This window comes from Semicossyphus pulcher, unplaced genomic scaffold, assembly GCF_022749685.1.
Source record: "Semicossyphus pulcher isolate SPU_LCO1_2020_fin unplaced genomic scaffold, fSemPul1.0.p SCAF_12, whole genome shotgun sequence".
Taxonomy (NCBI): Eukaryota; Metazoa; Chordata; class Actinopteri; order Labriformes; family Labridae; genus Semicossyphus; species Semicossyphus pulcher.
In genome coordinates this window covers 27,818,381-27,846,120 of record NW_027211626.1, presented here as the reverse complement: position 1 = coordinate 27,846,120, position 27,740 = coordinate 27,818,381, and the positions used below count along the sequence as shown (strand labels likewise).

The following is a 27,740-nucleotide window of genomic DNA, read 5'->3' as shown; positions in this document are numbered from 1 at the left end:
TGGGCCAATTTATGTCTGATTCACGCCTCCTAATAATCGGAGGAGAAACCTAGTTTTGTGCCTTGATTGGTACCGATGTTCAGCCCAGATATTCTGTTAACATAAAGGGCTTCTCTGAAACATTCAGGGCAGCCCTGTTAGTCCGACAAGTTCGATATTTAGGATTTACGATATGGATTATGTCCGTACAGTTCAAGCGAGATCATATTTGCCAATTAAAGAGAGAAGAAAACAAGGAGACGGAGCTGCTGATGCTAACGTAAGCTAGCATATAACTGTGAAAACAAACAGGTACAATCTGACCTCCGGCTCTTACTGAAGGATAGACAACTCGTCTCCACAACCATTTTATCATCCAGAATTAAAGATCATTCTGCTTTAGTTTTTCCGCACTGCAAAACTTTACTGCAGCAGCAGGTTGTCGTCAGTCTCTGATATTTTTACATCTCCTCTCCTGTAAGAGACCACGTCAGGTGGTGCCTTGCTCCCTTCAGCACACACGATAATCTTCAAGTATCTATTAGTGTGTGCATGTTTGAGATTATACAGAAAAACATTGGTTAAGTTTCTCCTTATGCGCAGGACGCAGCGCTAAACTGCAGCAGTCTGAGCCAGCCTTCGCAGCTGTAAGCCCATATCAGCAATGCTAAATTTAACTTTACAGCAAACTGGAGAACCCATGAAGTGTCACAGGATGAAGAGAACTCAAACCAAACAAAGTCACTGAGAGCTGAAGCAACCTCTCTCTGCTATGGCTCTGAAAAAGTGGAAGGTTCACATCTTATTCACATAAATACAGTACTGATCAGACGACTATCTGCTATGAGGCTCTGTCGCCCTGCAGAGAGGGGGAGGAGAGACGGAGGAGGCGGGGAGGGCTACAATATACACAGAAGAGAGAGGAGGGGAGAGGAGAGGGTAGCATAGAGCAACCACAAGATAGCCATATCTACTGTAGGTATTGACAGACTATTCACTAACTATCCATTTTGGTAATGATATAATATTACTAGAGGAGACACTTGGAGTTTTCGGTCCAGCAGCTTCCTTTTCTGTCGCTCTGCTGTTTTTGTCTCTTTCTTCAGACAACAACAACAAAAGGAAATCAAGAGGGAGGAAGAGGAATACAGACGAGAAACAACAGCTGCCAGTCTCTTTTTTCTTCACTCCATCCAGAGATGTCGTCTTTTAAAGGAACCACGGTGAAGGGGTGTCGGGGTTGGGGAGGGGATTTAAGGGCAGTCAGACTACCCCTACTTGTGCGTTCTAAATTCGGAGCTGGGAGGAGATGAGGACCACATTTCAGCCGTTTTGTTTTCATACGACCGTTTCCTCCTCGTTCTCATCCTCTAGACGGCCTCCTCGTCACTTCCACAGCTGAGTGCTGAGGGTCTGACCGGACGCCGCCGGTGCAGCTGCGGGCCAACCGGCCGCTGGGGCCCCTGACTGGGTGAAAGTGGCCGGAGCTGGAACTCCACCGCTCACGGCCATGCCGGACATCTGCTGGGTCATCTGAGGGGGAGAAGAAAGGGGGAGAAAGTGGAGGGGAGTCTGTCAGGGCAAAAATAGACAGCTATTCCCTAAACTTAGAAGCAGCCATTTAGGGGGGTGGGGTAACTCTCCATCCTTTAGCACGGCTCCCACGCTACCGTTTCTCTTCCTTTTTACCTCCACCACTGTTCTTAAAAGGCTTCTGGCACTCCCCTGTTCACCTCCCAACTCTTCACCCGCTGCCTCCCCTGCTCATCCACCTGCTCTGCTCCCCTGCTCTCCCTCCTCCTTCCATCCCGTCTTATCTATTATGAATGTGCTTTGGTGCAGTGCTACTCACTTATCGGGTCATCCGAGAGCTGTGGCTGAGAGTGTATAGTATAAGTATGCGTGTGTGTGTGTGTGTGTGTGTGTGTCAGCCAAGCCTTGACATACGTGCAACCAAGCGCTCGTTCATCAACTCACCATTCCATTACGTCTTCCTGCACAATATGCACACACACACACACACACACACACACACACACACACACACACACACACCTCATCATCCACCTCCCACTTCAACTGTTCAAAGGCAGTGATCTGTGTGTGTGTGTGTGTGTGTGCCAGTGCTGATTTATGATCCCTCATTAACCTCCCCAGTTGTCAAGATGCTGACGACAGGTTTGAGTACAGCCACACACAACTACACATGCGCGCACACACACACACACACACACACACACACACACACACACACACACACACACACACACACACACACACACACACACACACACACACACACACACACACACACACACACAGTATGATAAGGGCTGTGTGTGTTGGAGCAGCAGCTAATGGACTTCTGAAACTCGTTGACAGATGTGTTGACAGGTCTCCCATTATTGACGAAGTACAGATGTTTTACATTAATTTCTCATGTAGAGATCATATCTGTGACTTCTGTTAAGGACGAATATTGGCACTGCAGAACACAGGAGTTGCAGGTCTAATGCTGACTCGATCTGTTAGTTAATGTTTGTTATACAAATTGTGTGTTAAATCTCAATTAACCATGTAAAAGACCAAAGTCACACAACTCTTATACAAGATAAAGTAACTGGTTCTTTGAGGCTTTAAAACTGAAGTCAACAAACCAATAGTTACTTCCCTTCTACTTTTATTTATATTTATTATTTATTATTTTCTACTTTTTTGTAGAGTCTATAAGAAAGACACTGGAACACATATCATCATCTAGATCAGTGGTTCTCAACCTTTTCAAGTAACGACCCCCCAGAACAATCAAGTTGGTGTTTGCAACTTCCAAAACGATTGCTTCTCGTCCTTTTCGTGTCCCCTGCATAGCGCTAGCTGCGTCTGTACACACAGAGACGCAGTTTTCCCAACTTCGTCCCTCTTTGTGCATTTTACCGTCCAGCTTGTTAAAAATGTCGCGGCCTGCGGAAATTCAGGGTGATACTTCCCAAGCTTGTTGGGAGCTCGGGGCTCTGTTGGAACTGGAGGCACCTTGTGTTTCTCAGTCGAGGGTGCTGCTGTCGGACTTTCAGGTGACCCACTTTGAGACACCTCCTGTTGGCCCGAGTCTCGCCTGGAACATTATTTTCTGAGAAGCTATCGCTCCATAGTCGTTCCATCTGATATCTAGCACAACTGGCTACAGCTGCTTGGTTAAGCACGATACTGTGGAACAAAAGTGCTAAAATGAGTTTTCTTTGTGTCCAATCAGATCTCATGTGCATGCACACTTTTACTGTCACAAACACACTAAATGAAATCTATTCTCATGTCATTTATATCACTGGCACTGGTGATGTAACGTAAAAAACCAAACCCCAGTCTAAAATGTGTTATTTTATATAAAATATGTTAGTTCATTTTTTCTCTACAACATCCATCTGGTCACCCCCCAAAATTATCTCAAGACCCCCTTGGTGGTCGTGACCCCCAAGATGAGAACCCCTGATCTAGATAATGAATCCAGATACAGGTGGCATGTTTCTAACAGGTGTAATTCAGGCGTTAGAGACTGTTTATAAAGGTAAAACGGCCGTTCTCACCTGAACACATCTAGTTTACTCTTTAGCCACTTTTATGCTGCCAGGTCAAGCTGGGACTGCTCCTCTGTTACGCCTCGTCTTTAATGTAAAACACACAGAGGCGTGGGGCGGAGTCATTCTGCCTCTGAGCTGGCATCAGAGGTACAATGGAAGTCAGTGGAAGTGACAAAATGGAAGTGTAAATTTGACACGATGCGACGCTGTTAGGACATGATGTATGGACTGATTCATGTCGAACAGGCACTTTCTTCCCGCTGCTGCTGTACAGTAACTTCCTCGAACACACGCTGCCATTTGTTCTTAACTACTTTAAGGCTGTATCTTCGCCAGGTTTAATAAACCTGACTTACATTTTTTTAATAGCCGAGTTGCTGGGCTACCACACTGCACTTACATTTCTTGAAAAGACCCGCCCTACTCTGCCTCTGATTGGCTAGCACTTGTTGGTTGGCCTCATACCACTGGTAGGTGGAACTACCCCTTTGCTTCGCTCAAGATGATTGGTTAAACCACGTCAAAAACAAATCCCATGTGGACTTTTTATTTTTTTAATAAAATAGTCATACGCCGGAAATCCGGCACCACACCGGAATACTTTAAGCCCTGGAGGTAGTAACAGAGGCGGAGCCAGCAGGACGGAACAGCGACATGTGTGTGAGTTTGAAGCTTTCACTGATCTTTACAAGTTGCCGCCTTTTGCCTCCACAATGCCGGAACACAATGTAAAAACTCACACAAGGGCGGCTTTAAGCTGGCGTTGCTTGGTTCAATGTAAAATGACAAAGGCAGCGTAATAGTGGGGCTTCATCACTGTGCTGTGGCAGAATCACAATGTATAAAAGGGCTTCTGAGACACACTCAGCAAGTTCTGTCTGTTACTGCTCATGTCTTTCTTTCTGCTGAGAATCGAACGAGGAATAACTGACATGTTTTGTTTGTTTCCAGTTAATCAAACACATCACACTCTCTGAAGGGCTGGGCAACACTGACAGGACCAGACTGGATTTTCACTGGAGGACCAATATTGGCTTCACACTGTTTACTGGTCCAGTCTCACTGGTTTTAGACAGAAGATAAATGACTGTCTTCAGGCTGAAGGTCTGAACATAATTAGAGTCGAAGCATATGTTAAATCAAAAAGAGAAAAAACATCACAATATTGTACCAAACATGATTTTACTGCATCCACTTCTTTGTCATTTCAAGCTAGATATACGTTTTAAATGACTCAAAGGTTTGTGAGTTCACCTGCTCATCATTTTACGGTGCTGGGATGGAATTAGTAGTGACAATCCTTCATATTATTATAGAATAACCTTGGTTGAAAAAAAGATGGAACAGTTGATAAAAGCTGCTCTTCTTGTGCGTTAGAGAGAACAGTGAGCTCATTACTGCGGGGGTCTTTGCTCTAAATCAGGGAGCAGAAGGTCGTGTTACAGGTTTGAGAACCACAGTAATGGAGCTCTCTCAGAGATGGTGTGGAGGAAAAAGACACTATATTTATGATCTTTTTATTTGCTCCACTAGAATAACTGTTAAAATGTTAGTGTGCTTACTGAAAGATTAAAGTGCAGAGAAGCTGCAGAGGAATTACAATTAGCTAAATGTTAAAATGAGTCTATCGAGTCACGCGTCTCATTCTGAGTGTTTTAAAAGACATATTGTGAGAGTTACCTGGCTCATGTTCCACTGTCCTTGCTGCTGTCCTTGCTGCACGCTGTACATGTTCTGTCCTTGGGTTGCTGGCATGGCGCCCTGCTGCTGCGGCTGCATGCCCATGTAGCCTCCGTTGGGCATCATGGCCCCTCCACCTCCACCCATCATGGTGGTGGGCGGGACGGCTCCGCCCATCCCTGGAGCGAAACCCTGCTGACTGAACTGCATCTGAGGCTGGCCCATGTACATTCCTGCTGGAGAAAGAACACCACACACACACAGTTTGGTTTATATGACTGATTTGGTTTACAGTATATTTCAAGTCCATGACATTCACTAACCATGTCTTGTATTGCAATGCAAAGAATGATGAGACAGGGTTCCCTCACAATCTCACAATTTCAAAACTCTTCAAGAGCTTCAAGGACTTCTCAAGGACCAATAATTATTTCCACGACCCTTCACAGCCTATGAGAACACAAACAGACCTGTATAGTGCATTTTCCAGATTTGTCCAAACCAAACCGTCTTCTTTAATTGACAAAATAATCAGCAAATTCATCTATGATGATAATAATCATTAGTCTAAAACTCAACCAACTCCAGCAGTCAAATTGTGCCTGTGCATTAAAGCAAATGGTAAATGGACTGCACTTACACTGAATAGAACCTATAGTCTTCAAACCACTCAAGATGCTTCTACAGTACATGTCACATTCACCCTTTCACACACTCATCCATACACTCATTTTATGCCAGGATCAACTGATCAACTATACCCTGTGGCTATGCTTTCATGAGCCATTTGGGGTTCATTGTCTTGCCCAAGGACACTTTGACATATAGACTGGAGGAGCTCGGGATCGAGCCGCCAACCTTCTGATGTTAATACTTCCTCACACATTTGCTTTACAGGCCAAATATCAGTGTGGTGTTGGTTTCTAAGCATGAGGGGAAACGACACTGGTAGGATATATAATTGTTCCCCTCATGCATTTCATTACAATCACACATACCCTCACACACAGCATTATCTCTACAGAGAAAATACATTCACTGTTACTAACATGATGTGGATGGTTATCCATTTACCACACAAAAAATACACAACACAACAAAATGTCAAGCACTTTTACAAATAGTTTTTACTGTTCTAGGTCTGGAAAATGTCATGAATCTTCAAGGTTATATAGCTTATATTAAGTAATAATATAATCAACTTAATTAGTAATTTGGGGTCTCAGGAAGCAACCCTGCAAAATAGTTTTGAGTTAAAATCCTTAAAAACACAACCCAGATCACAACTCTGGAAAAAGTGAAGAGACCACTGACTTCTGGCTCTTCCATTTATAGCTTAGTGTTTGTGTAAAACCAACTTCCATTTTATTGCTAACAACATTTCTCCTACTTCCAAATCAAATATTCTCATTGAGGTCTTTTATTTGTAGAAAATGACGACTGGTTAAGAAACCAAAAGATGTAAAAAGATGTTTTTCAGAGCTCAGATAATGCAAAGAAAACAAGTTCATGTTTAAACAACAGAATACTAATGTTTTAACTTGGTGGAATAACCTGGTTTTTAATTACAGCGTTCATGCATCTCTGCATGCTCTCCGCCAGTCTGTCACAGAGCTGCTGGGTGACGTTAGGCCGCTCTTGGAGCAGCTTGGCTTTGTTCGATGGCTTTCACCATCCATCTCCACATCTCGATTGGGCTGACGTAGAGAGAAATGCTAAATGAAGGAGCATTTGGAGTGGTCTGTTATTTTTTTCTGGAGCTGTTTAAAGTAGTTTCAGGTTTACAGGTGGCCTGTAGTTCAAAGTTAATGTTCATCATTTCATGTCATTAATATAAGCCTCACTGTTTATTCTTCAGTCTCCTAATGCAAACAGAACATTTAGCTGTGGTGTTAAAATGCAGCTGAGCCGGTACTTAAAAATACACCTGGACAGAGATCTGACGGACTGTAGCTGTGAGGTCGGCATGATGTCAGACTCATGTTATGTACATTCATATGAAAATGAAAACAAGAGACGTGAGATTAGCAACAGGATACTTTTCATTACTGCCTCCGAGGATGAACCTGAAGCTGCAGAATATCATATTTATCAGTGTATTTGCCCATCAGCGCTGTGTTAGACCACTGTGGGAATATGATAAGCAGCCAAATAAAACATGAATTTATCTGGATTTTTATGGGCGGAAAAACCCCGAGGGGCAGAGAGAAGATTACTTCTTCAAATGGACAAATTATCCTGCAAGATTAGTCAGCTTTGACGACTGTATGCACAAAGTGTTAGAGTTACACTTGATGCTGAAATATAAGATCTATAAGAACATGTCGTACTCACGAGGAAATACATTTCACACACTGTAACCTCAGTTGGTTCTGACATTCTGATCATTTTGTTATTAGTTGCACTTAGAGCCAATTTATTCCTGTTACCAAATGGAGAGGCACCCATGGTCATGCACACACACAAACACACACATATACACACACACAGGATGAAAGTGAGTGATTTGGGGCATTAGCCTGGCTCGGTTCCTCTTGGCTTTGATCTCCATCAGCATTTATTTGGATTCAGAGCGGACAATAAGGCCGCAGAAAGCCCTTCATCCGGATTTCCACCCCTAATCCTGTATACATCAATCAATCAATCAATCAAATTTTTCTTTATATAGTGCCAAATCATAACCAGAGTTATCTCGAGACACTTTACAAAAAGAGCAGGTCTAGACTGACTCTTTGTTATGTTATTTAAAGAGAGGCCCAACATGAATCACTATGAGTAGCACTTAGCAATATTCGGCACATTGGCAGAAAAACTTCCTTTTAACAGGCAGAAACCTCGAGCAGAACCAGACTCATGTTGAACAGCCATCTGCCTCCACTGGATGGGCCGAAAGTGGGATAGAAGGAGATAGAGGATGGATAGCAGGATGGAGACAGGCAAAGAGAGCAACAACAACATATGTTCTTGTTACATTAAGGTAACAGGTAACACATACATACATCAGCCTAATCAGCCAACAATATAATCAATATGCACATGTGCCTGCTGTACAAATGTGCCTGTATCATTCAGGAAACACACTAATGCTTTCCCACACACTCCAAACATGCTCAGGTTGATGTATGCGTCTGTAAGAACATCCGCCTACATGTATACTCACATAAACAGTGCTGGCACTTCAGTCTTTACACATAATAAGTGTGCGATGAGTGTGAACGTGTGGACACTTCTCTATTTTTACTGCTGCAGTGGGACTGTGGTGATGGCAGTGTGGAGCGGACCTGCCTGCTTTTCAGCACGCTGACCTTTCATCTGCCTCCACTCTCCTCCATTTTTGTGATGCATCTCTCCTCTGATGTACGTGTGAGAGTGTGTGGGCGTGTGTCTCTGTTTGTGTACAAACCTGTGTCTGAGTGTAAGCTCTTGTGCTTATAATACTGCATGTTTTTCCTGCTTATGAGGCACTATGGAGTGGTTGTCTATGTTCTATATATACAACACATTGAAGTGGTTTAAAAAGCCTTTCCAGGGGTTTAAATAAATAGTATCTGCTTTTAACAGCTACCACCTCAACAACCACCGTTTATTTGCCTACAGCAAGGCATTTATAGCTGCAATATACAACATTTTTACATTGAAATGGATGTATTCCACATATCTGTCAGGACCTAAAGGGTCACGAGGTAAATCAGAGGCATTGTGAGGGAGTCCAGGAATAGGTAAGCAGTAAGCATGCTGTATTTCTGCAGTAGGAAACGTAGCCTTCCTTTTTAAAAATAGAAAAAAAATCAATATCCAGGATTCTGAAATAGTTACTTATAAACACAATGGGACTTACTTGAGTTTGTTCGTACTCTGCAAACAAACTTAGAACTTGCTCAGACCATGCGTACACACAAATGATGAAGGACCGGCTTTCTCAGAAAAGGTAAACACACACCTAATACCCACATATTAGAATTATTAATCTAAAAAAAAGCCTTTAATAGACAACAACAATTAAACCGTGAATTTACTAATGCGTTGACCACATTAAATTGTTAATTCTAATTAATTAGTTGTTGCAATGAGCATTACTATTTTCATTTGAATAAAATGTTTTGTTTTCCGGATTGACTTGCACTTGATAATTACAAAGCAACACTTTAAATTATGACATGAATTACCTTTAGGAGACGGTTCTTGTTTAATAGCATCACTTTCACCCTCAGTGCCTGGACAAATTCCAGATATGGATGATTAAATTACTGCAGCCAGCACCACTTTTTTATTTAACCTGAGCCACGGTCCGAACCTCAGGAGACACACTATTTCCAGCCTCAGTTATTGAAGCCCAAGCTTCATTTTTTTCAGCATGGTGACTCCTGAGGACACGCTTCGGAAAAGTGTGTTTTTTCTTGCTTCCACCTCCGACACAATTACCACAGTTTCCGCTGTGCTGAAATATTTTAGGGTTTTTTTCACTTTGGGGCCATCTCTTGCAACTTTTTCCTCTTTTTACTTGTCTTCACCTCAACGCTCTCTTCCTGATACGCCGAGCGGATGCCCTTACATAGAGAAAGGGGGGCGTGGTAGTATGCAGATTGCAGATTGCGGGCACGCATTTATCAATTTAGAAAGATTCTGATTCACTAACATATGCACGGCGGTGAGAAAATATGTTGACGGTGGTTAAAAAGCTCTGATTTAGACGACAAAGAAAGTTAAGATACCAATGAGATCTGAGGCAGTACAGACCACTAGTTAGCAAGCACCAGGTCACTGTTGTTGTTATCATCTGGGTGACATTAGCTTAACAACCTAATTATGAACCACTTATAAATCCTTATGAATAGTGTAATTGTAATATAGTACCCAGTTATGGACTGCACGGTGGTGCACTGGTTAGCTCTGTCGCCTCATAGCTAGAAGGTTCCTGGTTTGAATCCCGGTTCGGACATAGTGGGCCTTTCTGTGTGGAGTTTGCATGTTCTCCCCGTGCATGCGGGTTCCCTCCGGGTACTCCGGCTTCCTCCCACAGTCCAAAGACATGCTTGTTAGGTTCATTGGTGACTCTAAATTGCCCGTAGGTGTGAATGTGAGCGTGAAAGCTTGTCCGTCTCGATGAGTCATCACATTGTACGGTCGTTGATGACATCAATACGTTACATTACATGCACTGTGAAACACGGTCTGTGATTGACAGGCGATCAGTCCATGTGTAACCCCGCCTCTCGCCCAATGACAGCTGGGATAGGCTCCAACCCCCTACGACCCTGAACAGGATAAGTGGTGTAGATAATGGATGGCTGATACCGATTTATAAAACACAGTCTAGAGATAACCACAAAATGTTCTCTTGTTGCATATTTTCAGGGTGTGCAGACATGCCTTCACCTCAGAATGCACCTCCAAGGTGCAGCCACTCGCACCTTGGATTGATTATATATGCAATGGTGCTTCCTTTAAACCATAGACTGTATACAGGAGGTCACTGTAGCCCCTGTTACGTCATCGATTGGTGTGTTTGAAGCCAAGTTTGGCATAATAGCTGACATCATCTTGGTGGTAATATTGCTACCACAAGGACAATAGGGTGGATACGCATTGTGACTTGTTTATCCTGGTTGACTGGTAGCTGTAGTAGCGACTTGCTTATCGTAGACGTAGCCACCATGATGTCAGCTGAGTTTTAGCACTTTGGCCGTTACGGTTTTGGTGTTTTTAAGCCAAAAGTGACCATAACTGAACAATACACGTACAACGTATACTCATTTCTATGGCCATAGTAGAGACTCACAGGTAGCCATGCTCTAAGGCATTAACTGCTTATTGTTTATTTGACTCGACAATCAATTCCAAAATTAACATCATGCTGTGTAGAGGAACTAATTTTTTTTTTCAGTCATACATAAACATACAGTAACATAACAACAATTGTCCATACAGTTTTGAAGCGGTTGAATAATAATTAGTCCCATATCAAAACATACAGAAAAAAACTCAAATGAAAAAAAAGGACGTAATCTGAATCCTGAGCTTATTGTGCCTACCCTAATTACCCAACAAAGCATTACCCTTATTCTACCTTATTCTGTCATCAGCAAATATTACTAACTGCAACAATTTTGGAAAATTACAAATGTCATTTATATACAGTACAAAGATCTTTGGACCCAGCACTGAGCCCTGCAGAACCCCACAAGTGACCTTCATAGGTTCTGAGTCATGAACATACTGATATCTACTTTGATTGAGAGCATAAATTGAGGTCAGAAGTAAGGCCATTTTCTCGTAGACTTGCTCTGACTTCTTTTTCAACCAGTAGAGTCGCCCCCTACTGTTCATTAGAAAGAATACAAATTTAACATTGGCTTCACATTTGAAACCGAGACTCTACTTCTACTTGTTATATACAGTCAATGCTTAAAACCTAGATTACATTTTTTTTTGCCACTTGGAGGCAGAAAATTAAGTCAAATCAAATCTGATGTTTTATCCCACAAAAAAGTTGGCAAGCAGTTGCTTTTTTACACATGCAGCAAAGAGCACACTACCAATCATTTAGAGTCGTGTTGGTCTCCACCACCTCCTGAGCAAAATATCAGTTTCTTATGCTTGTTATATGCTCACCTGCTGACTGTTCCTGAGCAGTAACAGTTTGTCAAAGCTTTTATCTGAAAATGGCTTCCTGCTTCTTTGAAGAGGTTTATAAGAGTGAAGCAAAACTGTGAAGTTTTAGGTTTTAAGTCACTTTAGGGCTAAGAGAAACTGCAGAGTTGAATAATATGAGGATGACTCTATATGGGTGACAAAGGGTTAACATCAGTGCTGTGGGTGTGTGTGTGTGTGTGTGTGTGTTACCTTGTCCAGGAGCAGGTTGTTGCTGGCTCTGCGGCTGGCTGCCCACTGAGCTGCTGGCGTACAGAGACAGGATGGAGTCTTTAGATAAAAGCTTCTTCTGCTCCGCCTTTGTGGTGGTGGCGGTGGAGGTAGAAGAGGAGGCAGAGGAGGAGGTGGAGGGGTCCGCCTGTGGAGGTGCTGTACTGGAACCAGACTGTGACAGACAAGAGAAGAGGAAATTAAATATGTATACCTTCAGCTGAGCATATTCTTTATCTTATGGAGCACAAGGTACCTGCTCCTGGTCACCTTACACATACACAGATAATACAGTGAACAGTTGGATACACTGATAGCAGGGCTGGATACATTTTCACTACCAATTGACCTAGATATTTCAGTATCTGTAATATACATTTTAGGAGCACTGTTTACATCACTACAATAAACAAACTGTTATCCTCAACACACTGCTCTGAATTTCACTTTAAAACATAAATAATATTCTCACTTAGTTAATAATTACCATAACTTCTACTTTGTAATTTGTCTTTGACTTGCGTGTGCAAATATATGCCATAAAATACAGGGTAACAGTTTTACACAAGGTGGTTTGTTTCAAACCAAACGCTTAAAACACTACAAAAACTAATAAAAAAACTGATGCAATAGAGCGACATTAAAGAGGGCACCAGGTTCTTAATGGTGGATATTAAAGTGGTCTTCAATAATAATATAAAGTGCTATGAGCAGGTAGCAGGCTCACTTTAAAATGTCCTTACTCTTTAAGATATTTTATGGCAACGTATTCCGCTGGTGTGATTGTAACACTTTCGGTGCATATGTTACGTATGCAGCTAAAAGAGCTTAACTCGTCTTTTCTCTGGTAGGCTTTCATGTACAACAAGGAAGTGAAAGGTTTCACTGATGATAGATGAACTACAATCAAAAGAACAGCAAATAAGAAAAACTAGAAATATCGTTGTTTGTTGAAAACTGATATTTACTTCTTCTTTGTCCTGCATATGTTTTTCATTTCAGGATTCTCAAATGCAAAATGCTGTTTTAACACAAGCAGCCGCACCAGGACTTAAAAAAAAAAAGACTATATTTTGATTAAACTCATAATCTCGAAGACAGTAATTGCGGGAGCACACTTCCCAGATATCCTTGGCTCCGGTTGTAACTCTTGATTTTCCTGGCTGACGGTCGCTTTCCTTTTTAGATTATTTGCCTTCATCTGAGCGTCGAGTTGAAGTTGTATCTGTAGTCATCCATCTTTTCTTTGTTTGTTCAGCCATAGTAGATTACTGTTTACTCGCAACACTTGCAGAGACCGTAAAAGCAGCCGCTTAGCTCCGCCTACCCTCTCTGGCAGACCAACCACTGCTGGCTGATGGAAAACGCGTCACTAACTGGGCACCACTTGTGATTTTTCTGCAAAAGTCGCCACAGACACCCAGTCTATAATACTGCAAATGCAAAGGCTTTCATCAGTGGGCCATAGGCTCAATCACCATTGTGTTACCTCATTCGGCGATAGATATTGACTTAACAGACATTTATTTACATGAAAATCTTCAAGATTATTACTTTATTGTATTTTTTTATTTACATATCTCAAGATCTCAGAGACTAATAGGTACAAAATTGTTTCGTCCAGCTATAAAAGCTGCAGTACAATCCTTTGAGACAAATGTGGTTGGCCGATATACGTTCACTGACAGGCTCAAAGTGTTATTCTTATTGTCTGACAACATTGTAGAAAGGACCCTTTAAGATAAAGAACTATTTGTCAAAGATAAAGATGCTTTTATAGGGACATGAAACATCTATTTCATCGTCTCTTCAAGCCACCAGACACCATTAACAAAAGAGAACGGAGTTTCTTTCATCATTGCTTCCATTAGTACGTTTTTTTTAATTCATGATGGATCAAACAAATATGGTGTTGAATCCAAACTCACTATTTAAATCACCAAAGTCACACAATAACAAGGCAGCCATAGACAAGCAGCTAGGGATGGGTATCATTAGGATTTTATAGATACTGGTATTGATACTCTTATCGATACTACTTTACATTATTTTTTGCAAAAAATAAAGACGTCTTTATTAGGGTGTCTGATAATGTGCCTCTGGAAGGGGGGTTGTAACATTTTAATATTTACAATAAATTAGTTACAGTAACAATCATAAGCAATGGGGTAGACAGTAGCTCAGTCCGTGGCTTGGCTTGAGAACCGGAGGGTCAGGGGTATGAACCAAGCATGGAAATTGGGTCTGGGAGAGGCGGCTGTCATTTCCTGATCACTGTCGAGGTGTCCTTGAGCAAGGCACCGAATCCCCCACTACTCAGGGTGCATATCAATGTGCAGCCCCCTCACTCTGACATCTCTCCATTAAACGCATGTCCATAGAATCCTGTTTGTGCATGTGTGTGTATGTTGGGCCTATGTGTGTGTAGCATGTTTGTAACTATAACAGAGTGAAAACACTGAATTTCTCCTTGGGGATTAATAAAGTATACCTTCTTCTTCTTCTTCTTCAATACAAAAATAGTTTTCTGACTGTCATGGCAACTTAAAATGCACACTTACGCGAGCTATCACTTATTAGTGTACCTAAACCAACTGTAAATCTTTTACAGTAACCATGGCGACAGCTCCGTGACCCTCTGCGGTTTGTTCCTGTGTCATTTTCCCTCATTTATCAAAGGAAAACGGGTTTAACTTGGTGTCTGACTTCTGCTAATGTTACTGCAGATGAAGCTGGAGCTGCAGCTTGACTGATGCTGTATTAAATTAGAACATAGGTTAGAAATGCTAATAACTGAAGCTAGCTAACAACAGTGACTGAATAACTACAGGCTTATTTATAAAAACCATGCATTTTTAGTTTGGCTAATCCCATCTGTAGCATTGCTATCAGAGCCACCGGGACTCAGAGGCTGCACTGAGGACGTACTAGCAGTAATGCTAGCAATAGCGTGAGCATTAGCTGCTCTGCTAAAGCAGTCAAACCCGCTGCACTGCTTCAGACTTATAAAATGTTAAACTTGTATGTTTTTCAACTACCTTTTTAACATAAATTGCACAAAGATGCACCAGAGTTAAATTTGGTAATGTGAGCCCAAACTATCAAACGCATCGCTCTCAGTTTCCTTTCGGCGCCCATGTTAACCATGTTATCTAAACAGAGCGCGAGAGAGATGAAGATACACACAGACATAGACACACAGACATAGACACAAACACACACAGACATAGACACACACACAGACACAGAGGCACACACAAGAAATAGACACAAAGTGGAATGGCTATAGGGGGTGCGGGCGGAGTGTCAAAACACACACGCAAACAGAGAGAGAGAGCCCGATGAAAACATGAAAACAGCTTCAAATGTGAGTAAACGACAGCTGAGGAGCAGAGGCGCTTGTCGACCGGCGCGGAGAAATGCGCGTCTGGTGTGAACGGAAGTGCTCCGGCTCGCGCACGATTTTCGTTGCGCGGCGCTTCGCAGCGCTTCGGCATCCGGTGTGTTCCAGGCGTATGTCACCTGGGGGCGGTGCCTTACGTCCTGCGTCACACAGAGTGTTGTGTGCCTGATGCGTTCATCTCGTCTCTTCAGTTTTCGGATAAGCTAGCAAAACTATAACTGTAATCTTCTATGAAGGTACACTTCCTTAGATTCTAGCTCATTGTGCTGCTGGCACGGCTACTACCGTGACCTGCAGATTTTTAAATTACTTCTACCTGACTGACTGTTGACTCATGCTCGCATCGACCATCACAAAGGTACAAAATATGAACAACTAAATAGTGCTAAAACATATCGACATTTAGACCAAGTTATGTCCAACAACAAGAATATACTGAGATGGAGGTCTTTGTAGCCAGCTAGTCAGTGTAGCATCTTGCATCAAGTCCAAATGAGCTTACAGGGCAGTAAGCTTCCATGTACATGCATGAGGTGCGATTCACTTTAAATTTGTTGACAAACTTCTGATGGAGTTATAGTATTTAACCCACATTAACAATAGACTCGGGTTACTTGATTCTTTAAACGTTACCAAGCGCTCAAAGCGTGAGGCTCGTTTCAAAGGAAACCTGTTAACATAAAGTAAGCTTGCTAACAGTTAGCGCTGAGACGGTCATGGAGTTCGCCGACGCGTGCACTGTTACGTCCTGCAAAGCCACACCCATCTGGGTGAAATGCCGTGTTTTTAGGGAGTCCTGACTTACTCCAGCCACAACAATGAAACGTCACGGCGGCTTTGTCATCACTAGGCACCAGCAACGATTAGAATAAAACAATTGAATGAAACAACTTTTAATGAGCCACAATGTTAACATTAGATACCGATGGGAGCACCGTTTGTCCATGAGCTTATTGGTACTTTTGGCAGTGACCAATCACGTACCGGTTCTGGATACCCATCCCTACCAGCAGCTCCCATGGTCTGAGAGGTATAATTAGAGAGCGATGTAAAGGCAGCGTCTGGTTTTTAAAAAGTACCTAGACACTAATCTATTCTCTTTATTTGTCATTTAGACCCAAAAATATGTCAAAAGAAATTTGTATCAGTCAGAAGTATTATCGCAAGATCTGCCTTAACTCCATAACAAAAATATAGCTAATACATACTGTACATATCAGTGTGAGAAGAGAGGAGACAAGACAGGGGAACAGGAGAGAGGCGAGGGGAAGGTAAAAATACAGGGGAGCAGTGGACGAGGTGGATGAAGAACAAAAAGAGAGAAAAACTGAGGAGACGATAGAGGAGAAGAATTGTCACCGTAAGTGAGACAGATGACATTAATTAGGCCGATGCAGAGAGAGGTAGACATGAACTGTTTCAGACACAGACACCGACACACACTCACACAGACACACACACACACACACACGCACACACACACACACGCACACACACACACACACACACACACGCTCTCTTGCTAACATGCACCCTATCATTTTTTTAAAAAACCTTTCAGGCACACATCCATTATTTCTAATGGATGAAGCTGCCAAAAAAAGTAACACCTGCTTAAGAGCTCGGTACAGGTGAGTGTGTAAGTGTGAGTGTGTGTGCAAAGTGAGAGGGAAGATAATGGAGAGAGAGAGGGAGAGAGGGGGAGGTGATAGTCAGCTGGAGTTCATGAATAAGATAAGGAACGACGTGATAAACACACACACACACACACTCTTGTGAATAATCACTCTCTGAATTCAATGTCACAAGCACACCACAACCCGTCACACACAAATTATACCTTCTCTTTGTCACACACAAACTTCATACTCACACACACACACACACACACACACACACACACACACACACACACACACACACACACACACACACACACACACACACACACACACACACACACACACACACACACACACACACACACTAAAGAGGTTTGTGAGTCTGTTGTGCTCAACTGCTTAGCAGGCAGTGCTGCTCCCCTCTGTCTCTCCCTGCTGACTTCCTTTAACTGCAGGAGGGAAGGAAGGAAGGAGGAGAGGAGGGACACAAAAAGAGAGGAGGAGAGAAGGAGAGGAGGGAAAGATGGAGAAGACAAGGAACAAGAAAAGGAAAGGTTAGAGGATGGGAGAAGGGCGGGAGAGAGTGAGGTGGCCAGGTTTGAAAATGGAAGCGGAGGAGAGGATGGAGGGGAAGGACTGCGAGAGGAAGGAGAGGAAGATTAAAGGTTGAAAAACAAGTACGCACTGAAGGGAGAGAGGAAACAGGAAGAAAGGGAAGGACAAACTGAGGAAGGGAGGCAGGGGGGGTGAAGAGAAAAGATGGATAGGTTATCCTGCCAACACACACACACACACACACACATACAAACTCAGGGTCCATTTTTCACTGAAGTGAAGCCAGTTAAGGTGAGTCAGGTGTTGACGGAGGCAGGATGGAGCGTCCGTTCTATTAATAGCAGCAGCACATTAGCATGATACCTGCTCCTGAAGGGGGGGACAAGAGGCAGCAAAGTGTCCTCACATGATCCGTCTGATCGCTGTCAGCGAGCTACATAACACAACTCAATCAAGAAGATAAGCCTATTTGCTGCAAAGCTTGTTCGCAAAGTTGAGAGACACATTTAACAGACTTCAAATCCCCCAAACTGCAGTAATCGCCGCCATTCAGCTCCCGACTTCAGGACATGTTTGTAGAGCGGACGGCGTGACTCAGACGGAGCGAACCGGCTCTGAACCCGTGTGATAAGAACATCACCCGAAATGATTCAGGAAGGAGCAACATGTGTAATCTTAACCAAAGGGAAGTGCTCGGAGGTGGGCTGAGTCTGATTAACTTCGAACTGAGATATGGTCAACAGCTTTTCACTGTGAATGTGCGAAAGTTTTATGTGTGCCGATGGTGACAAACCCACAGAGAACGAACATTAAACCCAATGTTGCTGTCCCTCGTGCGTAAACGTTCACAGGTCTCTCTTCATGTTCCTTTCTGTTGGGCAGTGGGATCGCTTCAGTGGCTCCGTGCTTCGACATGTTTCGTACAGTAACCTGTGTTTTTTTCTGCATGTGCAGGGGCACAGAGGAAAGAAAGAAGTTACATATGCCGGTCTGAGTCAGTTTATCTAAGAAGAATGACTAAAATCCACCTTGTAAATAGCAACACGCCTGCCTGCAGGTGCACCGGGCTCTTAAAGGGAATGACAGCTTTTGATTTATTATTTAAGCCAACCTCTTTGCGCCTTGCGCCTCAGTTTGCACCTAGATTGTGCACCCTCCGCCGTGTAAATAGGGCCCAATATGTTTAGGTTGAAAAAATAATTTTAATTGAACTTTTTTTTCACATGGCACACAAACCTTGGTCTCCTTGGTGAAGGCCTGCATTATTTGACCTCCAAATTGGATCAAGTATCAATTATAGTGCAGAACTTTTCATAGGTATAAAACAGGGAAAGATTACAGAGGTGAAGTTTTCCCTGAGAGAACCTGTATGGTAGTCATTCAATACATAATATTACATTCATGTAGCAAAGTAAGTTATTTTGTTTCTCTGATATCCAGACCTGGTCTAACTTACCTACAATACATCACATATGGTCAGTGAAACTGCTTGATCAGAGTCTTTGCAAACATCTATACTAGAGGTCGACCGATAGTGGATTTAAAGGCCGATATAATAACGATAGTTTGTACTAGGAAAAAGCCGATAGCCGATTAATCGGCCGATATCTCCCTACCCCACGAAAAAAAAATGAAACTAATTTAAATGAACAATATTAATCTTTATAACATATCCTTACTACTGTTGAACTGAAAGTCTATGTCAAATCAATAACAAAATAAAAACATAAATCTGGAACAGAACATGAATCTCAAACAGCAATCAATACCTAAATAAATAAAATAAGTAGTAAAGAAAATATAATCTTCAAATGAACATCTAACTCAACTTGTTGTGCCCACATTGTGCCTTTCCTCAGCAAAATAGTCCCATAGAGGGACTGTGTTTCCTCCAGCTGCCATCTAATGTAAGAAACAAGAAACATGTAAATCAATTCAATACAGCTATTAACTAAATAGGCTATCAAATAGATAATGTATATATTTACATAACTTTATTATTCACTTTTATATATTTAATATTTATTTCAATCTACATGAATGATTTAAGTTGCACTTTATTTGTAATTTTTTAATTGAAATGATACTGCAGTTGTTTTCCTAAAGTTGCTGGTTTAATAAAACCTTTCTGATAAAGTTAAGTTTTACTAAAGTTACAAATGTATGGTTATTATCATCAAGGAAGCTTACTGGCATATATTTGGGAGAAAAAAAACGCCGGTTTTTAATAAACCCGTTTTTTGCCACTTCGACTTTGATACCAAGTACGGAGAGTATCCTGAAGTGTGATCTGCTGGATTACATCTTTGGAAATATGTTGGACCTGTTTACATGTCGATGCGCTCCGTGGCGTATATCAGGCCAGATGCTGCACGTCCAGTTACATTTTTAAATACGACTCTTACAAACTATTAGTGTTTGTGCACATTACCGGAGTGAGAAGGATCATAAAAAGTGGGATTTCATGTCATGAATGGACAGTTGACGTTACGTGGTTGGATTATTTAGAAGAGAAAACGCCAAATTGGTAAGTCATTTAAGTAACGGTTAAATGATTTATTTTCCTCCCTGCCTGCCTGTCCTGTATCGTGGAGAGCTGATATTGTTACGTTATATTCCAGAGATAACTTTTGAGGGGAGAAATAACTGAAACGAGTCAGATATAATATGAATCAGCTGATCCCCGGTACAGCAAAGGTTTAGCCCCCACCCACCCGTCTCACTGTCTCCACGTACGAGTGGCATTTCATGGTTTCTAACAGTTGTTCAGAGTATCCTCGGGAGTTGCACACGCAAACCTATATTTTCAGCAAAAGTGCCCCTCAAATGATCAGATATGATCCCATTAGTTGTGCTAGGCTTGCACTCACTGCTAGCCAAATTGCTAACTAGCGAGCTTGCTAGCTAAACAGAGACTGCAGCATGAGCTCGGCAGAAAAGCAGTGAAAGTTAACGATAGTCTAATTCATCAATAATGCAATACTATAAACAACAACCTTATCATGATCATAATTTGTGAATAAAGCTGTGTTATAAAGTTAACTTTAATTAATTATCCCAGGTACCTGCATTACCTGTATGTCACGTATGGAGACTCCATTAAGAAGGCGAATGCACACGATGTACGTCCCCGCCACTATCGGAGCCCAGATCCGCCGATGATTATAGTTTTTAATAAGTCCTATCGGGGCCGATTAATCGGCTCTAATCTATACCATTGTCAGTCTAAGTGAAGTACTGAGAAGCAAACAGAACCTCAAACGGCTGCACGTGTTTCTTGAAATTAAGGTCTCTTTAGGCACAAATGAAACTGCTTAGCACTAAACGTTTTCCAACAGCCTTTCAGATCTTTCACCATCTGTGACTGCCAGACACTTCAGGAGTATTAGCTCCACTTGCACTGAAAAAACAGCAAAGCAATCCAGCAGATTCTCCGCTAAAAGCCAAACAGGTGGCACACAATGTAAAACTCAGTGATACATCAGTCTAATGTCCCTCCTGCAGGACGAGAAGTACAAGCAAAGAATGTCACATGTGCATCTATCCTTTACTCTGTGTCTCTCTGTTTCTCACACACACACACACACACATTGTCCACATAGTGTGTGGTGTGTTACTGGGCTCCTAGCAGCACATTGTGTAATAGAAAGCCTCTTCAACAAGGCTCCATTCTTCTTCTCAGCCAATGTTGGTGTTGATGGGTGCACCAGTGCTCTGAATTACCACTCTGACAGCCTTTTCCTCACTGTCGCTATTCATAGGCCTCTACAGCCAAACGCACACGCACACACACACACACACACACACACACACACACACACACACACACACACACACACACACACACACACACACACACACACACACACACACACACACACACACACACAGCAGACCATCTCTCTCCCTACGGTTTTCCATCGCTGCTTGAAAAACTCATACACTCCCCTCTGATAGACCATCTGCGACTTTAAACCACACTGGGCTCTGTGCGTGCGTGAGTGTGTGTGTGTGTGTCTGTGTGTGCTGAAGGATTTTGTGCTAATTTACTGAAAACAAAAGCACAGCTCGCCTCGGAAATCTAAATTCAGGGGAGAGAGAGCCGGTAAGGAACAGGATTGAGAGAAGCAATGAAAGAAAACAAATGGGAGGAAGGATACAAAGCTGGTCACTTCATTACCTCATCCCTCTTTAAATCCCTCCACTAATTCTCTCACCAGTTTCCCTTCTTCAGCATTCAACTACATTTCCTTGTTTCCTTTTCTCAGTTTGCTCAACCTCTACTCCTTCACTCCTTCCTCCTGACCTCCATCCTTGATCCTCTTCTGTTATCCCTCTCCCATTCAGTCCTGTTCCCTTTCCCTTCTTTCTTTCATCCTGCTTAGTCCTGAAAGGCAAACACTTGCAGAAAAAGCAATGCTTTAGGAAGATATTCAATCACTGGTGATGGTAAATGTAGTTTATTGAAGCAATACATTTCTCAGTGTGTGCTACACTGAAGGTGAAGGCTGAATTCTCCTGCCTGTTGAGCTGCCTACATGTACCAGGATGCATTGTGCACCAGCAGCATTGGCCTTACCCTGCTGCATTTCTTCTGTCGTATTCTCTGGCTAGAATAATTAAAATCTGGGACAGCCATAACACTCTTAAGCGTATTCTCACTGAGACGTAATTGTCTCTGTTGTGGGTGTGCTGTTCCGGGACACAAACTGACCCAAGTGACTGATGTCAGCTGAAATCCAGAGACACAAAGAATATCTGCAAAAACTAATTATCATTATTTAAACTGTTGGGGCCTGTGTCCTCTAACAGCGTTTTTTGAGCTGGCACCTCCCACGACCTCAATTTCAGAGCGCTTCTCACCGGCGCTTGCTGTTGCTAGGTTACAAAAGTTTTGTCACGCACTTCCGCTTCCTTTGGAAGTGACCGTCTATTTTAAATCGCTCTGTATGCTTAATATTTGCTTTTATTTAAGGACATTTAACAAAGAAGCATAAAAACAATGTAAAGGAGTCGTGACCTGGCATCAGCAGCAGCTCTACACCTGGAAGTTGTACCCTCGAAAAAACTAAAGGATTAGCTTCTCCTCTGCCATTGTTGTTGACAAAGTTGATATTGTAAGTCCCGCCCCTTCTTGATTTTGATTGACGGGCGCAGCGGACGTTGAGGATGTTTTTGTGCTGAGGACACTGAGCGCTGAAAATGCTGACCTGCATTGCTTTTGTGTACAAGACAGACGCTAGAGGACACAGGCCATACATGTGAATCTTAAAACTGCTCGACTCTAACTGCAATACTTAATTGAATCAGTCTTCCCCATGTTATCAATATTAAAGTTGTCAATGGTAATAATAGACCTGTTGATTCAACTGTTGCAATTATTATCAGTCATCATCCATCTCTCTCTTTCTGTCTCCATCCCTCTGTCCCTCGTTCTTTCTCCAGCAGGACGTCACAATGCTTGATGCCGATTGAGGGGCGCTCCCCAACTTTCTTCTCCCCACATTTCCCGTCTCTCTTCAGCTGCCCAATCAATAAAGGCAAAAGCCAAAACAACAACAAAAACAATGATAAGATTGAAATAAACAATAAGACAAATTAGATAAGACAGATTGTTAACATTAAATACTGATGGAAGCACCTTTGTCCATGAGCTGATTGGTACTTTCCGAACTTATCAATCACGTACCGGTACCAGAAAATACCGGTTCTTGAAACCCATCCCTAGTTATGATTTGGTGCTATATAAATGAAATGTATTGATTGTTGAAAAACTGCACCCTTACCCTGTAACCTCACTCTGCAACCTCTGCAAGTCAGAGCCCGGACTGCAGTCACACACACATCGTGAGTGAAGTAGAGAAAGCAGGATTTCTATGAGAACGCTGTGCTCAGAAAATCACTAATAGCACAATATAGATTCTACAACATTTCTTTCTGCTGCAGCACTGAAAATAAATTACTAACACATATGAAATTATATATATTATATATATACACATGTCTATGGAAAAAGAAAACAAGGGGAATCAGAAGACAAAGCGCAGATAGACAAAATATACACGAGGTACAGACGGCTCTGCAAACAGAGAAGAAAGGGAACAGCATGTCCAGCAGAGTGGAGCAGTTGGAGGTGGAGATGGTGTTGGTATGGTGTTAATGGTGAGGTAAGTGCAGCTGAACTCCCACTAAAATATCAACACAAAGAAAAGTTTTGTTGCAGGCTGTGGGGATTTCACAGTTCACTGATGGTCAACTTGAAGAACAGCTCCTGTCCACTGTTCGGTTGTTGCAGATCAGATTCCTGCAAAACTGACACTTGCAAATGGTGTGACCTCATACATAATCATCCTCATTTAACAAGTTTCCCCTAACACATGCACAATCCTCCCTTCAATACACACAGACAGATACAGACACTCAATGAAGCCTAAACTTTGACTCCAACCTGGTGCACTGGCAGAATACAACAAATCATAACCTCAGTGAATCTGCCCCTGGGGGTCTTATTGATACTCGCAGACCAGTAATCTTTGTGAACTCAGCAGCTTAAGGGTTAAAACAGCACAACTAGGATTGGTGGTGGTGATTCAAGTCAATGCTTCTGGTGTGTCTGCACTTAGTGGGCCTTGTGGGACTTTATCTCCATGTCTTGTGTCCCTCCACCTCACAATAATCAATCATTCCTCTCCTTACCTGCCCTCAGACCGTCTGTCCCTCTTTCTGTCCCTCATTGCCATGGGCATGTTTTTCTCATTGTTCCTTTTCTATCCCTCCTGACCACTTCAAGTTCAATATTTATTTTATTTTTTATTTTTATTTCGTGCTGAAACTCATGTAATAAGTACACTTTCTGTAGATGGAGAATGAATGAAAAACAGAGGACAAGATGAACATAGAACGTGTGTTTGAAAAGGAGAGAGAGAGATGAGGGAAAGCTGGGGATAACACAAATCCTCCCCCTCCTACAAGGCTGTAATCGTATTTTTATAATTGACGTATTTGCAGATAGGCGAGCGCTCCCCGATGCCGCTTAATAGCTGCACGAATCAGCAGGCTGCCAGCTTCCTCTTTCTTCCTGCACCCAGCTAATCACAGCTGTAAAGCAATATCCGCCTGCTGAATCCCAAATTCAGTGCTCTGTATGTGTGTGTGTGTGTGTGTGTGTGTGCAAGGTTAGGTAGGTGTGTTTTGACTGTCAAAACGGCCGTCCTGTGTGTACAGCTTGCACGTATGGGAGAGGAAACATATCTAAATGGCAAGGTTGCTGTGGGATTGTGACACAACAAATAAGTCCATGGAGTTTCCTCACGGGAGCATGAAGCTGTTAGCAAACTAAGTGAGTCAGTAAAGTACAAGGATATAAAAACTTTATACATGTGAAATACCAACGCTTTGTGGCGACCTTCTGCATTCTCATTCAGACTCACAAGGAACCTTTTGCATCAACATGAGGTGCTTTGGATTTCAGCCCGACTGAAAAAGTAAACAAATCCAAAGCAATATTAGATGCTCTGAACATCTGGTGCAGCCATACAGCTAACGGGAAGTCAGGTGACATAGTAGAAAGATGGCCAAAGGGAGCTCGGGGTGGTGGTCCAGGGCAATGGATGGATCACACTATGTAGGACTTTAACCCAGGAGACAGAGGTTTGGGTCCAGATATAAACAAAGAGATGATTTCACGTTAACCATGTGTTACAAAGGAATAAAAAAGATGCTAAACGGTACCGTTAAAAAGATCTATTACAAAGAATATGGCCTACACCGGCTCTTTATGTAAAGAGAATAAGAATTGATTGACTGATTGACCTTACTTTGTTTGTGCAAGGACATGCTGAAGGGTAGGGCTGCTTGACACAGGAAAAGACATTGCGATAACTTTTTGTTCTGCAATATTTATTGTGATTTTAAAAGATATTATAACAGATAGACACAGTGTGTTTTTATGTTCATATAAACAATTAATCATACTTTTTATAATTTGGGACTTTGTTCAGAGACTGTGACAGCCTTATAAAAAAGTAGAGCGTTAATGTGGGCGACACGTTTCCTTATAAAAGAGATACAAACAGACTTGGCAGGTGCAGCTGTGTGTCATCACACCATGTCATATCATTTCTAACAGTGTTCAAATGTTTGTTTAATCAGCGTGCTCACCTCTGTGACTTTTTAAAACAAAAGCTCACAGTCTCCTACTTCCTGTCGGCACACACGACCTCACGCCGTGTGTACGCTGCAGGTGTAGCCGCTAAAAGTAAACACTCTGCGGCATGACCGTTAATGGAGCGGCAAAGCATTAACCAGCACCAGGACGAGGTGCCGCTGAGATCGGGAATACTGTCACTTATAAACCACCTCGCATAACGGAGCGTCTGCCTCGATCATCCCGCCGACGTAATCTGTGTCTGCAGCAGCGTCGCGTGCTTGTATACAGTTTACAGGCAGGTGACACAGACTGCAGCTCAGCGGTCGGTTCACTCTGTGCTCTCATAAAGGGCTGCACTAATGTGATATCAGACGGACTTCTCCTGTAGATTAGTCACGAAAAAAGAGTTTTCATTTTTGCTGCGATGTGACTATTGCACACGTGCAATCCTGAAGAGCACCTTAAAACAGACCTAACCACCCATTGGAAAGGAATATAACAGCTACAGAAGTTACCAAGTGTCAGCAAGGAATAAAACAGACCTTAAAACAGATGCTAAAGGGTATCTTGAGACTAACGCTAAACAGGTGCTACTTTGTGCATCTCTATGAGACAACCAAAGGATGGCTGTAACAAAGTAGTTGTTTGACGACCTGGGATGAGAACGCGTTGGTAGGTTTAGCCTGATGGTGACCCTCCATGAAAGGTTGCCTAAATCCTCATGGTTTCTTCCTCATGCACAGCCATTAGTTTGTCAGACAAACAAGAGGAGGACCTACAGGTTAACCCTCCAAACTAAAACAGAGGTAATTATAATCCACATGCTGTGAGATAAATGCATTTCCTTTAAATGCTTCTGGAAATGTCAGAGAGAGTCATCCACAGGTAGGAGCGCAGACAAAGACAAGAAGCATCCCCCCCGGTGCGTCTGAAGAGAGCATGGAAGAGACATCATTGGGTCTTAATGGAGCATTACTACACAGAGATTAAAGAACTGGCTGAGAGCTACAGTGAAATCCTTCTCTGAATAGAGGACTGTGGCAGAAACAAAATGTTCTGTTTGACATTCACATAATAGCAGACAGACAGACAGACAGACAGACAGACAGTGATGCCACAAGCAACCTGTCTGGCAGCAAACAGCCACTATGGAGCAATCACTGTCAGCCTGTGAAGGAAGGTGTAACAGTGCAAGGCCTTCACAGACAGCCCACCTTTGAGCAGCAGAGATAGTAACAGAGCCAAGTTGAAGGAACAGTGTTGTGATTTTGAGGACGTGCTATGTGTTCGACCCAGCTGGATGGAGAAGCTACTAAACAGAGGTAGAAAGAGTTAACAGCCAACGTTTAGCAACCTGTGAGCTCTTAGCCCTCCGAGCAGAGGACGCGATCATTGGTGAAGGATCATTGGTAGTGTTACAAAAGAATTACTGTTCTTTAACAGGTATTTAATGTCACACTACACACTACATGAAGCTGCTGTGTTTTACACGTCACCCCTCTTTTGCGCCTGGAAAGCTGGTATCTAATGTCACACATGGTGGGAGCAATATGCCTGCAATGTTTGATTCAGTGTGAAAAAGCTTCACTTTTTAGAGGTAGCTTGGGTTTAGGACGAGTGATGTTCAGCAGGAAAAAAAGAGAAACCCGTGTCTGCGCCACAAAGAAACACAACTCACTTGTTCAAGCAGCTGAAAAAACAGCACAAAGTGCAGCGTGATGAGTGTGTGAAGGCCAGGAGGAAGAATGACGCTACTCCCCGCCCTCGTCCAGCGTCAAGTCAGACATCCACAACAGAGACGCTGTACAGCACGACACCCTATCCACCCTACTCCCAAAGACACACTGAAATTACCCATGAGGCACCAATGCCAGATGCAGATGACTACTTTGATACTCCATGGTGCTGCTGGAAAA

The 27,740-nt window shown here is 42.6% G+C and overlaps 1 protein-coding gene across 5 annotated transcripts in view; it reads right to left on the bottom strand.

Moving 5' to 3' along the window:
* Nucleotides 1–1,353: 1,353 nt before the first annotated feature.
* LOC138588200 (stromal membrane-associated protein 1-like) overlaps nt 1,354–27,740 on the bottom strand; it is a 136,893-nt gene continuing 110,506 nt past the window's right edge. For all 5 annotated transcript variants that reach the window (XM_069658134.1, XM_069658137.1, XM_069658136.1 and 2 more), the window contains exons 9-11: nt 12,078–12,270; nt 5,235–5,467; nt 1,354–1,512 (exon numbers count right to left, since the gene is read on the bottom strand). In XM_069658134.1, coding sequence (XP_069514235.1) covers nt 1,366–1,512; nt 5,235–5,467; nt 12,078–12,270 — 573 coding nt within the window. In that variant the 3' untranslated portion in view covers nt 1,354–1,365. The remainder of the gene's footprint in view (nt 1,513–5,234; nt 5,468–12,077; nt 12,271–27,740) is intronic.